The sequence below is a fragment of the Zalophus californianus genome, chromosome 1 (genome assembly GCF_009762305.2).
Source record: "Zalophus californianus isolate mZalCal1 chromosome 1, mZalCal1.pri.v2, whole genome shotgun sequence".
NCBI lineage: Eukaryota > Metazoa > Chordata > Mammalia > Carnivora > Otariidae > Zalophus > Zalophus californianus.
This window is the reverse complement of record NC_045595.1, coordinates 38,694,110-38,710,125: the sequence shown is the minus strand read 5'-3', so window position 1 is coordinate 38,710,125 and position 16,016 is coordinate 38,694,110. Positions and strand designations below refer to the sequence as shown.

The 16,016-nt window shown below is 44.5% G+C and overlaps 1 protein-coding gene across 1 annotated transcript in view; it reads left to right on the top strand.

The window, feature by feature from the left end:
- The window catches only part of EIF4E3 (eukaryotic translation initiation factor 4E family member 3), a 38,370-nt gene that overhangs the window by 13,477 nt on the left and 8,877 nt on the right, over positions 1-16,016 (top strand). Inside the window, 4 exon segments of the mRNA XM_027584540.2 lie at positions 12-84; positions 10,164-10,258; positions 12,204-12,264; positions 14,874-14,940. Coding sequence (XP_027440341.2) covers positions 12-84; positions 10,164-10,258; positions 12,204-12,264; positions 14,874-14,940 — 296 coding nt within the window.

Sequence of the window (16,016 nt, the reverse complement as noted above, 5' to 3'; positions counted from 1 at the left end):
TGTTTGCTTAGATCCCTTCCTGGTGCCACAGCCGCTGAGTGTGCATCCAACCTGAAGAAAATCTACACAGTACAAACAGTGTAGGTAAGACCCAGAAAGGGACACACCAGGTGACCACGGTGTATGTGGGACATTTACTCCTCCAGCCGGAAAACGGCTGCTTCACCGGCAGTCCCCACCCAGGCTCCTGTCCCCGGGCCAGCTCTCAGGTCTTCTGGTGGCGCTGCGCTTAACTAGGTATAACCCAGATGCTGGCTGTGCACACCTCCAAGTGGCCTTCTCTTCTGTTGGGGACCGGCTAAAACTTATTTACTACCTAAACATTTCACAGGCCCTCGGGAGCAGCAGACTGTGGTGTGTCCCCACGTGGGCCTGTGTCCCCATTCAAATGCCAGCTCGGCCACTCCCCGTCTGAGCTCTGACCTCTGTTTCCCTTCTCTGAGAGGCAGTAGCGGTCCCCCTGCAGGCTTACCTAAGGTTACAGGCCACATAGGAAAAGCAGGTGGGGGTTGAGCATGAAAGTGGAAGGTGTCAAGCCTGTTTCCTACTTCACGTTCAGCTTCCATCGTCCTCAATTAGGCACGCTATCAATGCCTTTAATTTCTGGAGTGGTTGGGAAGAGTGAGTAAGATAATGTGCATACTATGCTTAGCAGGATGCCTGATATATTGTAGGTTCTCCACACACGTAAGCTCTTAGTTCTATTCGTTCTTTCTCTAGCCAACCCTTATGAAGAAAATTTCTGAAAAACCTGATTTATTTAGTTGATCACATTTCCATGTTCTTTAAAAGCAAAGTCTTTCAAGTGTATCCCCTTTTTTGAGGTTAATGCACTGTTATAGACAGAATAAGGATTTAAGGCTGCTGTCTACTTGCAATGACTATATGTTTAGAATGTTCTAGAAGGGCCAGATGTTGTGCCTCTAAATCTTTTAATGTCTTAGCAATTTCACTGGCTGGGCACCTAGACTATGTCCCTTAGGCAGTTTCTCACATTTAGAACTAGCACAAAGATCCATTTTTCAGAACTTCTCCCACTGTCTGGTTCAGAAAATTTGGTATTCTCTGTTTTGCAGTCCCAGGAGTCTGGTGTTAAGGTGTCATGCATGGCCAGTGAGCCAGGTGTAAAGACACAGTCCAGACCATTGTCCGTTTCCGATCTAGTTGGGAAAATGGCATAAGCACATGGAAAGCAAAAGAACAGTGCTGCTGTAAATAATCCTGTGGAGCCAAGTACAAGCAGTGTCACAAGGCAGCATGTGGGCCACTGTCCAGGGGGATGACTGCTCTCCAGTTCCAGGAAAGGCCTCCTCTGGCTTCTTCCCTGAGGTGACGTTGTAGACTTTTTTACCTCTTCCCCAGCAGTCATCATTGTACGAACCTCAGAGCACTTGATTTTGAAGGCTGTCCCCACCTGGAAGTTCTTAGATCCCTTTGACTTTTGGAGGGACTCAGTAGACTTTTTCCACTCCATTATGACATCAGGTCCTCAGAGCTCTGCCTGGGATTCCAGAACAGACATTGGTAAAGTCAGATCAAGGGGTCCGTTTGTTTCCCTGACCCTGTGTGACCACAGAGCATTAGCATCCAAGCAGCAAGTTAAACAGGGGCTTCAGAGACCGATTTTTAAAGTACCCCGGTTGGCACATACTAGGAAATACTTTCTTGAAAACTATACTGGCAGATAATTGATTTTCAGTAAATGTAGATTTCCTAAATGTGCAGTTTGATAAGTTTTGACAAAGGTATGCAAACATGTAACCATAACCCAGATCAAGATAAAAAGATTTGCATCGTCAGAAAGTTAGTTCCTCTGTGCCCTTCCATTCATCCTTCTCTTCCAGAAGCAACCACTATTCACATTTCTATCACTATATATCTTTTTGCTTTTTATTGAACATCCTATAAATGGAATCACACAGTACCATACTCTACTGTGTCTATTATTCCTTTCCCTCAATAAGTACTGAAGGATTAGGGTGCCTGGGTGGCTCAGTCGTTTAAGCGGCTAACTCTTGATTTTGGCTCAGGTTATGATCTCGGGTTCCTGGGATTGAGCCCCCTGTCAGGCTTTCCACTGAGCAGGGAGTCTGCTTGAGGCTTCTCTCTCTCCCTCTCCCTCTGCCCCTCCCCACCACAAGTTCACTCTCTCTCTCTCTCTCTCTAAAATAAATAAATAAAACATTTTAAATAAATACATACATACATACATACTGAAGAATTGAAGGAATGAATGAAAAGTTAACAAATGAACCACTTTCCTAAACCACAACAGAACTACTTGCAAAAGGATCCTTTAGGATGTAGTCCCCATTCTCAATGGGGGCAAAAACTGATCCTTGGTGGGGTGGAAAATCCTACTGTTTTTATACATAAAGCACAGATATGTATCCAGTACATAAACAAACAAACCGCTTTGCGGTGGTATTAACATTTCACAATGGAGTAATTAGAAAAAAGGGCTCTTTGGGGTGGGCTGGAGGGGATGTGATAATGAAACACTGCTCTAAGTGATCAGGAAGTTCTTTCATATCTCTGATGTGCCTCTGTCTGCCTCGGTTTCCTTATGTGTCAGACTGAGGGTATAACGCTGCCTACTCCCTAAGGTTGAGCGAGGGTTAAATGAGATTGCCTCTGGTTCTTAGTCGTGCTTGGCACTTCGTGCTCAGACGTTGGCAGCTTTTACTAGAGTGGTGTTGGATGCTACCCCTTGGCGTCATCTGTTGACGGGTGAGGAAGTGGGTGAGGGTGTAGCGTCATCACACTGCCTGGGTTTCTATCCCGTATCTGCCACTTACTAGCTCGGGCAAGTTGCTTAACTTCTCTGTATCTGCTTACTCATCTCCAAGACAGGAACAATCTCGATACCCCTGAGAATGAAATGGCACAAGCAGATAAAAAGCACACAGTGGGGTCCGGTAATAACAGGCTCATCCGCCGTTACTCACCGACTTCTTCTGGAGCATCTTTTTGTGTTGTCCTCCTGTGCACCATACTTCTCGATGATTTATTTCAAGCCGTTCTGCCCCTGCTGCCATCCCTACTCATGAAAACACGTTTAACTTATCAATAACTTCGGGGATTCCAGCCTGTGCATGCCCTGAACATTCGTGAATAGTCCTGAGTATTGAACAACTGGCTTTGGTGCCAGTTTTTAAGTCTTTCGAGGACATGCTTTGGTTCCCCTTTGTTTTTATTCTGTTGATTATGTATTGATTCTTGGACCCTCGCTCTTTCAGCTCTAAAAAACTGCACCCCTAGTGTCTGTGATTTTTCCCCCCGTCTCTGTGGGTGAAATATGAGAATCCTGTGTTATTAATGACTGCTTTATAGAGAAGGATATAATGTGTCTTTTTGTACTTTGAGGCCCTTCAGCAAATCAAAGATGTTGATGGGGGCGGGGGAGGAATTGTTATTCCCATTTATTAGCTGCAGAGACTGAGGCTGAGAGGTAAGTGCTCTAAAACATCCAGTGGAAACAGCCAATCTTGCCATGCCTCAGGGACTAGAACTCCCACCCCTTCTAGTTCAATTCTTTTCCTTTCACTCTGCCCTGACTTAGGGGGGAGGGGGAAGGAGGCGCGTGCTTCCACAAGGCCCACTGACCCCTGCTGAGGACACTCTCTGTAGCCAACAGTAATTCTCTTTGCTTGGAGTTAAATTTATTTCTTACTTCCCTGCCTTTCTTGGAAAATTCCATTTTTTCATCTAGTTGTGTTTTCCAGATGCTTATTGATTCCTTTTACTCTTTTGTAAACATTTCCAAATTTTCCACATTTCTCCTGTGTTTTTATGTCCTAAATGGATGGAGTACAGAATAGAACACAGCTTCTGAGCAAGGCTGATTCTACTTGTGGGAGAATGAAGATCTACCTGCCAAATATGATTTGCAAAGGAGGGGCTCCCTCGTCCCCACTCTCTTTCAGCATTGCTACCGCAAAACCCAGCAATTCCACCCCTGAAAACTCATTCTTCTGCCACATTCTACCCCACCTAGGTCATCTGTGTTATCCCCTTCAAGATTTTGCCACACCACGTCCCACTTGGGCTGTGTTTTACCCAGTATTTCCCATAAATTGGCTGACTTTTTTACCTAAATTTACATAATACAGAAACTTCGTGTTTCTTCTGTAAATGGATATCCAGCATCATTTACCATAAAGGGAAAGTCTTCATCAAAAATACATACAATCTGTTAAAATTATGAGATGTTCCTTCTGTACCTGTGTCCTGCCAGTGATATCAAGACATTATCCCTGGGCGCCTGGGTGGCTCAGTCAGTTAAGCGTCTGCCTTCAGCTCAGGTCATGATCCCAGGATCCTGAGATGGAACCCCCATGTTGGGATCCCTGCTCAGTGGGGTGTCTGCTTCTCCCTCTGCCCCTCCCCCTGCTCATGCTCGCTTTCTCTCTCTCTCTCTCTCTGTCTCGCAAAAAAAAAAAAAAAAAAAAGAAGACATCATCCCTCATCAGAAGGTGTGAAGTTGTTGTGCTGTTACAGATCATTAAGTTAGGATAACAGATTGCCTTCCAAATCATTGGGGAATGAGGGCTGTCCCTTTCAGAAAGAGAGGTTTATAGGTCAGTACTGGTAATGAAGAATGATGTGAAGATTGATTCAGATTTTGAACACAGATGGGCAGCTCACAGTGGGTGGCATCCTGCAATAGAACGACCTGGAATGAACCATTTGGGTGAAGGGAGGGGACCGAGGTAAGAGAGAGAGACTCACCGTATTGAAGAGACAGAAGGCCCTGCAGCCAGGTCTACCTCATAGGTCTGTCGAACACAGACTTAATTTCGAGTAAGACAGGATTCTTTATCATTTAATTTATTCATGATGTGTATAACGAGATCGACATTTATAGTCACAGCCCATTTGTGCGGAAATAGAACTGCAGTCCGGTTACCCATGATCCTCTCTCTCTGCTGGCTTGCTGGCACTGGGGGCCACTGTGTGGGTGGGGGCTGAAGGGGGAAATGAAATCTTGCACAGTAAAAGTAATTTAGTCACTTCAAATGTAAAACTTGGTCTCCGAAGGGGATCAGACTATGCCACCCCCAAAACTGCCACTTTAGCGTAAGAATTCTGTCAAGCTAAAGGCAGTTGAAAAACAGCAGACAGAGGAGGAGCCTTCTGCTCTCCTGTCTGCCTAACATCAGGCATAAATTTCCCTTTTAAGGGTGGCGTAAACTTCCGTTTGTAAAGGTAGCCCCCTTTCTTGTCACTTGGGTCTGAGAGCAGACCTTACTCCACAACCGTTTCTACCGTGTATGTCCTAGTCACCTCCCCCAACGGACCGCCTGTAAGGGGCCCTAGACCCCTTTTCCTTTATCCATTCACTTTTCACAGTTTGTCACCCTTTGTGATGATGGTATATGAGCTTCTGAGTCCAACCACTTTCTTGGGCTTTCACTTCCATTTTCTGAAGCCCCTGTGCACTTAAAAGTAGTAACATTAATAAAGAAATATATACCAGTGGGCCTTATGCAGGAAGCAGGGTGCACACAGCTCTGATGTGTTTCCCCAGGCTTTTCTGTGGGCTCTTTCCTCTCAAAGTTTGAATCCCACTTAGCGCCCCAATTCAGACTTTGTGATTTATTCAGTGACTTCCTATGTGGTGAGAGATTGCCCTAACACCCTATCCTTTATTTTATCTACATGATGATGAGTCTTCCAAACTTTGGTTCTCTCTTTAAGTCAGGCCTTTTTGGAATTCAAAACAAAACCCACCTCTCAAGTACCCAGTTCTTGTAGATCAGAAGCACTTTGCTTTCAGCCTACTGTGTCTGCTGTCACTTAAAAACATCCTTTAAGTTCTGCCCTTGTTGCCTTGTTTGTTCTGGGTTCTTTCTTTCCTCCCCACAAATATCATTGACTCAGTTGGTGGGAAACAAGCTCCAGACAACTAGAAATTCATTCCTAGTGAATGGAAATATTTGCTTATTATTTAAAAAATACTCTCCTGGTTCATATGCTGTGACCCTCAGAAGAAAGTCTGGATTTTGGTGGGTTTTTGTTTTTTTTTTTTGGTGGGGGAGGGTGTTTACTGGGTGTTTTTGTTTTATTTTACACCTGCTCGTCTGTCACAACACGGCATTTTTTCCTTCACTAGTATTTTCAAGTATGTTCTCTTTCTCATTTCTTCAGAACATTCCAGTAGAAAAATGAGGGGGAAATTTGTCAGTTTTTCTGGTAATGAATGATTATCTATTTGGCAGAAGACTATCAGTTGGGGCATAATTGCTCCCATAAGAACTAGTAGACTAGGGATTTATCAAGTGGTCACACTGTCTGTCTAGTGAGTCTAACCACACCTTGCTTCCTTAGTTGAGGCATATCACAAACTCTCCCTTCACCTTTAATCATTGAGTTATCTAGTGCAATAACTATCTACTTGATATGTAGAGGAGGAAATTGGGTTGCAAGGGCCCCATGAGCTGTGAAGGTGATCCTGAGAACCTTGTTCCTAAATCCAGGTAGACTTGGATTTACAACTCCACTGGACAGCCATCCGCCCTGTCTCCATTCTTCAGGGAGGGTGCCAGAATGATGCTTGAGAACTTACCCACCAAGGTGTGGACTCTGGGCAAGGCTGGCCCTCATACATTCAGCTCTGTTCCCCCAAGAGCTCATCACAGTGCATGCCCATAACTGGTGCCTGCAAATATTGCCCACATGAATGATGCCCGACTTTTATACCTTTCCTCGTCCAAGGGGGATCGTTCAGGCTTTTGAAAAAAGCACTTAGCTATGATTTATCAACGTTGTGCTTACTTTTACTCCAACCTACTGTTTGCAGGCCACTTTGAATTAAGTATAAGAATTGTAAGAATTAATTATAAAAGCCATTAGGCTTTTGAAATCTATTTGCAAGTTCCTATCTATAGTAAAATTTAGGTATTTCAACAAAAATAAAAATGTGGTCCAGAGAATATGATCCAGTGAAATAGCCCTTTTACTTTTGCAGAGTAGGAGGAGGGTCTCAGGAGCTGTGTGATGCTGGATTCCTTCCTCAGGCTGTTTCACCATCATGTATATAGTCATCCCCCTTATCCAACAGGGGTGTATTCCAAGACCTCCCCGTGGATGCCTGAAACACTGCATTGTACTGAAGTCCATACGTAGTAGGTTTTTTTCCTGTACATACATACCTATGATAAAGTCTAATTTATAAATTAGGCACAGTAAGAGATTAACAACAATAACTAATAATCAAATACAACAATTATAACTACATACTCTAATAAAAGTTATGTGAATGTGGTCTCTCTGTCTCAGAATACCTTATTGTACTGTACTTACCCTTCTTATGATAGGAGATAATAAAATGCCTACATGGTAAGGTGAATGACATAGGCATGTGACAGAGCATCAAGCTACTATATAGACCTTTTTTTTTAAGATTTTATTTATTTATGTGGGAGAGAGAGAGAGAGTGAGCACAAGAGGAGGGAGGGTCAGAGGGAGAAACAGACTCCCCGCTGAGCAGGGAGCCCGATGCTGGCCTCTATCCCAGGACCGTGGGAGCATGACCTGAGCCAAAGGCAGACAGTCGCTTCACCGACTGAGCCCCCAGGCGCCCTCTATAGACCTTCTGATGTTCTGTCAGAAGGAGGATTCTCTGCTTCTGGACTGCAGCTTACCGTGGGTAACTAATTGGGCAAATATCCCCCATATCGGATGAGGTTTGCCACAAGGAGACAGACTGCTTTAGGGCCGCGTGCTTTTTGAATGAGGCTCTTCTCAGTGGTGTTGCCAGATATTTTGCTTCTGTTTTGTGTCCATGCACAGACGTGTAAAGATGTGCCTTCATAAGTACCTGAAGTCAGAATTCAGTCTATTGCTGCGTCTTCTTGGGCTGTAATCTCCTCCTGTCAGATTTGCCAAGACTAAAAAAATCAGTTGTCTGTTTATTTTCAAGAGAAGCCATTAAAGCTACAGACCTTAGCACGATCCTTAGAGTGTTTTCTTTTTGGACGAGAAGGAGCATTGTGGTGTTCTTTTCAAGGTGCTTCAGACCCTTGGTGAAATGCCAAGATCTGAGAACTTTGGCGGGGGCTGGAGGGAGGGTAGGCAGTTGCTCTGGTTTGGGTGCCCCATTAGGAGGCTTGACGTTTAACAGCACCAAAGTCCTTTTAGTTAAAGCAGGGATTTTTATGCTAGCATACTTATATCCATAAATTCTACACAGATCACTGCCACCTTATCACGGAAGTCCCAGACTAGAGCTAACCACCATACTAAGCGTGGCAAAGAGCATCTCCTGGCAGGAAGACCTCTTTGGCAGGCATCCCTCATTCTGTGACTCCTTGACCTGGTCATGGCTTCCAAATTGGAGAAAGATGTGCCTAAAACATACAGTAATATTTTCAAAGGGAATAGCGTGGTGGTTAAGAGCACACATTTTGGAATCCAACTGTTAGGCTTCAAATCCCACGTCTGTCTGTTCTTACACCACAGACCAGTATTGGAGTCATGTTATCGTTTGCACGAATAGCAAACCATTTATCGGGTAAATACCTCCCTAAGGACAGATACACCTCTTTGAGGACCTGCTGTTACTACTAACCTATTTTCGGCTATTCCGTATGTGGTACCACTTTAATGTAAGGGATCAAGGTATTCTTGATCAGTCTACTGCCAGGTGGTTTCCTGACTTCAGTTTTATCTTACATTTCATTGTTGCTTTCCTTGCAATTAACTGGGCTTTAATTTTTACACCAGACAGGCTTGAACAATTCCTAAGGATTATCATTCAGTGTACATAAAATTTCATTCCACTGATGTTACTCCATGGCAGAGGCCCTAGGATTTATTTTTCTAGTTGTTCTGTTGCTTGTGCTGTTTTCCTCAGATCTACTAGGAGACCCAGACAGCCACCCTTTACTTACCCTACCACACAGAGTGATAGTTTTTGTTTGTGTAGTAATTCTGTGCATGGAGTTCATAATGTAGTGGTACGATGGCCCATTCCAAACAATATGGGAAGGGCTTTCTTATTTGTAAACCCAATTCTTGTCCTAATTCTAGTGGTCATACCAAACACTGACTCTTAGACAGATTAGTCTCTGGGCCTGCATTTCCTTATGTATAAAATAAGAATAAGAACTGTGCCCCCTAATGAGGTTGTCGGTAGGATAGATGACATGCATATGTAAAAGTTCATAGACTGAAGCCACTATTATTAATGACTCTTACTACTGTTACTCTTATTCTCTTATTTTTATATAATCTGTTTTTGTCCACCAGCCACCTTTCATCTGAGTTAGTTCCCATTGCTATAAGAGAATACTGTAGACTGGAGGGCTTAAACAATAGATACTGGTTTCTCACAGTTCTGGAGGCTGGAAGTCCAAGATCAAGGTGCTTGCATGGTTGGGTTCTGGTACAGGTCATCTTCCTGGTTTATAGACAGACAGCCATGTCTGAGGGTTATCTGAGAGAGAGAGAGAGAGGGAGGGCTTGTTGTCTTTCTCTTCTTGTAGGGACACTAATCTCATCATGGCGGCTCTATCCTTCTGACCTGATTACCTCCCAAAGACCACACCTCCTAGTACCATCCCATTGGAGGTTAGGGTTTCAGTATATGAATTTGGGGAGGACACAAACATGCAGTCCTACATTTTGGGTAACTTGTTGCTTCAGTAACTTGAGCTGTTCCCTGTTCCTTCTAGAGGGGAGAAGAAAGCAGAGAGTGCATAAGGTGATCTCTCTTTGCCTCCTCTGTAAGCCATCCCCTAATCCAAAGTGGAAGTCTCCTTCTGGGCTTAGAAAGAAGGCAGTCTGTGTTATAAGGAAATATGGTTCACTACGTATATTCAGCACTCAGGTCTTTATTAGATGCCATCCACTGCCGGAAAAGTCAGTAGCAAAGTCCTTGACCAATTTTACATGGAGAAACGTTGCATAGGGAGGTTTGCTTGATAACCATAGCTTCCTGTGAAGCAAAGAACTTGGCCCAGCATCAGCAAGGAACATTCTTTAATGCTATATTACATTTTCTAGCAGAAAACTAGAAAGATGACTGAAAAGAAAATCTATTTCGAATGGATAGGACTTAATGAGAACTGATTTTTTTTTCTTTAATGCATTAATTTTATAATCTAGTGGCATAGTAAATCAATACTGGGTATATTAAACAAAGTGTTTTTCTTTTGAAGATATTCTGGAGTGTGTACAATAATATCCCTCCTGTGACTAGCCTGCCTTTGAGATGTAGTTATCATTTAATGAGAGGAGAGAGGCGACCACTTTGGTAAGTGTCAACTTGTAATTTGAGGTTAAGGTGGGAGGAAAATGGTTGTGAACCTCATAAAATATTTACTTCATGCCAAATTGGAATGCCAAAGTCATTTTCTCCTGGTAATGATGGAAAGTAATTTTAGCTCTTACTAAATTATGAAGGAAGCTGCTGCCTACTTTCCCCTTCACCCTGGGCTCCACGATGATGAGTAGGTTTCTCAGTGTTCCGCACTGAACACCCCATTGTGGTCTCACCAAAAATAGGTCATTGTTCGTATGCCAAAGTTATGATGCAGTTCTTTGTATGGGGTGTTGCTGTATTTTGGTTTGTTCTTTCATTTGCATGATAATGACCTAGACAGTGGGGTGTAAAAGCTTCTAGGCTGGTGGGAGATGAGAGGAACAGATGGAGTATCCACATCTGCTGTACAGTTGAACCTCAGAGACATCTCTTACGTGGACCCCATAGAAAGTATGGGAGACAGGTCATGGCCCAGGGTCTAGAGGAAGGGATCCTTCTTTAATAGCTTGGTGTAGTGATGAGGGTGGTAGATAATAAGCCAGTTTGCTTAGGCTGGAGTCCCAATTAGTAAAAAATTCTTATATTGTGTCCCTCAAGTGTTCTAAGTAACTGAGATGTCCACTGGTAGGGCTGATTTCTGCCATACCTGAATGCTCACATCTTTTTAGGAATCTGATGTGCTCCATTAGATTCGCTTTGCTTTCCTCTGAGTTGGTGTAATTTCTCAGGCAGGCTCTCCCATTCGTGGTGGCAGAATGGCTCTCAGGAGCTGCAGTCTTAACACCCTACAAATGTATCAATCTCAGCCTTCACCAGACCCCATAAGATGCTAAGGCTGGCTGTCATTGGCCTACTGTGGGTCCTTTACATCTCTGGCCAATCACAAGGACTAGAAAGAGGCAGTATTTTCACTGGCACACCTGGGTCATGAGCCCACCTTTGAGGCTAGGATGAGGAATCAACCCTATTGGAATGGGTCTGACATACGAGTAGGAGACAAGGAGCTCCTTACAGGGAAATTAGGGTACTTTTACCAGATGAGCAAGCAGATACTAAACAGGAAAACACGGCAGAGGCCCACCACAGGGGCCGAGTCTCCTATTAAGCATATAGTGCAAGGTCGATATGAGAATCAGACGAGGCCATGCCGTGAATGTGGTACTGAAACATAAAGGCCTTCACCCGTGTAAAGTACTTGCATTAATTTGTCCATCCCTGGTAGTGTAGGGAACGTCTCACCAGCGCCTCCTTCAGGGTGAGAAGCGGGCCGCCCCATCCCTGGTAGTGTAGGGAACGTCTCACCAGCGCCTCCTTCAGGGTGAGAAGCCGGCCGCCCCATCCGTGGTGGTGTAGGGAACCTCTCACCAGCGCCTCCTTCAGGGTGAGAAGCGGGCCGCCCCATCCCTGGTAGTGTAGGGAACGTCTCACCAGCGCCTCCTTCAGGGTGAGAAGCCGGCCGCCCCATCCGTGGTGGTGTAGGGAACCTCTCACCAGCGCCTCCTTCAGGGTGAGAAGCCGGCCGCCCCATCCCTGGTGATGTAGGGAACGTCTCACCAGCGCCTCCTTCAGGGTGAGAAGCCGGCCGCCCCATCCCTGGTAGTGTAGGGAACGTCTCACCAGCGCCTCCTTCAGGGTGAGAAGCCGGCCGCCCCATCCCTGGTAGTGTAGGGAACGTCTCACCAGCGCCTCCTTCAGGGTGAGAAGCCGGCCGCCCCTTGCCACCCCTGCCCCTGTGGTCACTGAATCCCACTTCCTTCCTTCCCCGTCCACACCCCCCTTTCTTTTTCTTTCCTCTGCTTTTCCAGTAAAAGGGCCGAGGGAGAGTTTATTGAAGAATGCTCCATTTGTTGTTTTTAATGTCATCTGTGGTTAAACTAAACACATATAGAATCATTTAATCCTTGAGTGTAATTTTAAACCTCGGTCTCTGATCCAGGGAAGAGGAGAGTAATGCGAAGGGTGGCGTGTGGAAGATGAAAGTCCCCAAGGACAGCACGGTACGTTTGTTCTGATCCTCTTCTAGAACTGGCTACGGTTGGGGTTGTTGTTGACGGCATATGGTGAGCCTCTTGTGCTTTTTAGGCAGTCCACTTGGTCATCTCAGAACAGGACTGGGGGTGAGAAACTCTGTTCTGACCTTCGCGATTTTCTGCCCCACAGTGTCAGCTTGAAAATGTAGTATCGTGTTTCTCTATAGAAATGATGCAGCTGTGGGACTGTATCCTAAATTCTGAGGAGCTGCGCACTGCTGAACTTTACAGAAAGGCTGATGATGGCAGTCATTTCCTCACCAGCCATGACCAACATGTGGAAGTTGGTATACATACTGAGAAGCAGATTCCTGCCCACCAAAGGCTTGTCCTTCCTCCACTGAACTTGGTGCGGAGACAGGGGATGCTTGGGAGCCCATGCATCTTACCATTTGGGGAGGGTTTCATGTGAGGCTGTGCCCAGCCTCCCTGCGGGACTGACAAGAGCCCGGTTGGTAGGATGGCCTGCTGAGACAACTGGTTTCTAGTGGCCAAGCCTCAGAAACCGAGATTTTTCTAGAATAGGCTCAAATTCATCATGCTGACTAAAAGTGAACATTTGAACCCATTCTTAAGCTTTGGGAAACCAAAGCACTTCTTTGAAAATGGATGAAAGGGCAGAAGCTACCCGTGTCACCTTTTCATGGTTTCTTTCATGTGGATAAGCTCAAAGAATTACAATGTCTCCAGAGACCCATAGGTTTGAGTCATTTCCCTGTAAGCACAAACCTAAAGATGTGGCCACATTTATTTGTTAATGATGCAGACTACCATCAAGATGCATAGCTCCAGGATTTGCCTGTTATTTGGCTTTCATAAAAAATGTCAGGGGAGCCAACAACCAGGCAAGGCTTGCAAAGCTCCTCCTGCCCCCCACCTTTAAAAGGAGAGAACATAGGTTATTTTTAATTTCAGGGAGAGCACGGTTTCCTTTTCATGTGCTTTATTGACTCACACCAAACTTTGAGTTCTGGTAGAAACAACGGTGCTGTCAGCGCGTGGTGAACAGTAGCTGACGGGCGCATTTGCCCCTTTCTCTTCTTGGCCATCTGCAGTCACAGATAATAGCACGTACGTGTCTGTACAAGTGAAGTGTCCTCTTCACTCACTGTCAGTTGGGAGCCTGGTGGGCCAACCTTGTTTGACGTCACAACATGGGAGGGAACTTCCCCTTTGCCCTAACTTCCTTGCAACACCCTCAGCTTCATCATGAACGGTGTAAGACGCCGCAGTTGGGACATAGAGAACAGAGGATGATTTCCAGAAGGGAGACCAGCAGAGCCAAAGGGGGCCTCTAGAAAAGGGCAAATAAAATCCTCCCTGTGAGTGAAAGCTCACGGTGCTTAACTGCTATCATCTTGGTTAAAAACTCAGCTAGGCTGCTTTCAGTTTATTAGAACATAGTAAGAAACACTACTATTAATAGTTAATATGTAGTGAGCACCTGGGCATGGAGCAAACATGGCAGCTATTTATGGAACCGATCTTATCTCTTAGCTTTTTTTTACTACAGTCACAATGCTAAGCCCTTTGAATGCATTTGTTGACTAATTTCATGGTCACAACAACCCTGGGAGTTCAGCCCGTTGTTATTCCCTGCTCGCCTAAGGAAACTGATGTTGCCAGGGGTTGATAACCTGCGCACTCACAGACTAAGCAGCCTGGCAGGATTCAAATCCAGTTCTGGAAGAGTTTAGGGCCTGTAAACTCTGGCAAGGAAGGTAAATGGGACCAAGAACTTTTTGAGGGGGGATAACTGGAAGAACTTTTAGGCCTCCAGCTACCCGTGAGCGCACGCTGGCTGCTGATTGGATGGCCTGAGTAGATCTTGGGTAGAAGGGCCCCCAGGTTTCTCACTTGCAGGAGGTGGATGGGAACACGAACTGATTCTTCTGGAGAGATGCATGCATACACACATCAAGTTCTACCCCTTGACGTAAACAGTCTGGCTCCAGTGGATGGAAATTTGCAAGTCTCTCATATTCACTAAACCAGAAATTTCCTTCAGACCTCATCCCTGTGGTAACTTTTTAAGTATCTCATAAACTGCAAGAAAAAGAGGGCAGGGAGGGTATTGGAGAGAAGGATTTTTACTAATAGCATTCAACTATAAGCAGTCGACACATTTTGAATCAGTGAAAGCTAAAAGCACTGGAACATTATAAATCATTTGAAAGCATCGCCCACCCACCCACCCCATTCTTTTGAACTTCATCAGGGTTTCACTAGAGATTGACTTTGTAGCTTTGGACACAAAGTTTTATGGACGCAAAGTTTGTGACTTTGGATCCCTCCTATCTATCTGTGTAAAGTTACTTGTAAAATAATACAGTATATGCCACTATTGTGAGTGTTGACACCCGTGATCTGGGGATGTCTGCGGGCTCCAAATAATGGGCATGAACACAGTGCATGTGAAGCAGAAGAAAATGTGACTTGTTTAGCTCCTCAAGATACTTGTCTAAAAATATATGTGTTGTTATTGGTTTTTGTTTTTTGTTTTTTTTTTTTTGTTTTGTTTTTGTTTGGTTTGGTTTTGGTTTTGTTTGCTGTTTTTTATTCTTTTCCCATGCCAGTCCACAGTTTGGAAAGAGTTGTTGTTAGCGACAATCGGGGAACAGTTCACAGACTGTGCCGCTGCAGGTAAAGAAGCTCACGCCGTCGGTCACCTGCTCGTGTGTGCTTGGCTTGTGCTTGTCACTTGGAAGCATTTGTTTCCATGTGTTTGACTTTTAACACGTTTCGAGGTTCTTTACTCCGTAACTCTGAACTTAAAGGTTTTTTTCATGTTATCATGGCATTTCATGTCATATGTGTATGTACATGTACATATTTATGTGTGTGTTATATGTATGTACATATGTATATGTGCATATATTTTTCCCCACGTAGCTCATCTTAAGAGTGTCCACAAACATCTGTCCAAAATCAGTAGGCAAAAGGAAAAAAGAAAATTTGGTATCGGTTTGTTCTTAATATGGTTTGGGGTAGGTTGCTCCTTCCAGTCCTCCCCCAGGGGTGAGTGGTGTCTCGTGGAGTGTGGAGTTAGGCCAGCACAGTCCTTTCCGTACCCCTGGTTTTTCTCCCTCCCTCCTGTCCTGCTCTTGGGCCCCTGCTCAAAGAGACAGAGGTTCACCACTGGGACTTGTAACCCCACACCTGAAGCTCAAATAGAAGGTCCTCAGGCATTTTCAGATACTTAGTGAATTTCTCAGAGCCTCCATAAGTCCATTTTTATTTTGCTTTGTTTTTATCATGAAACCACTCAAAGAGGAGAAGAATTGAATTGCTTGTTTAACGATTTGTTTTCTTCTTGGCTAGTTCCTTCAGAAGGCTTCTGAGGTAACATTTAGAATAATACTTTACCTGTTCAGCTTTCAGTTAAAGAATTTTTTTCTTAGCTAATTAGTACTGATTAATTAGTCCCCAGATGTCTTAAATGGTACTATCTTTGGGGGGGGGGGGGGGCCCGAGGCTGAGTCACTGCCATAGCAAGCTTCAAATTCACCTACTAGCAGTTTCTATAATTCTCCTTTTGTATTGCTTCCTTATTACACCAGCTTTCATTCCCTTAAGACAAAACCCGGGTGAAGATCAAATTGTCTTAAAAGTACAGATTCCTTCTGTTTTAACAGCGAATAGTTAGCAGCTTCACAGTATGGAGCCAAAAATGCGTCCTAGGTATAATTATAAACACATTAATCCCTGGGAGAGGAGGT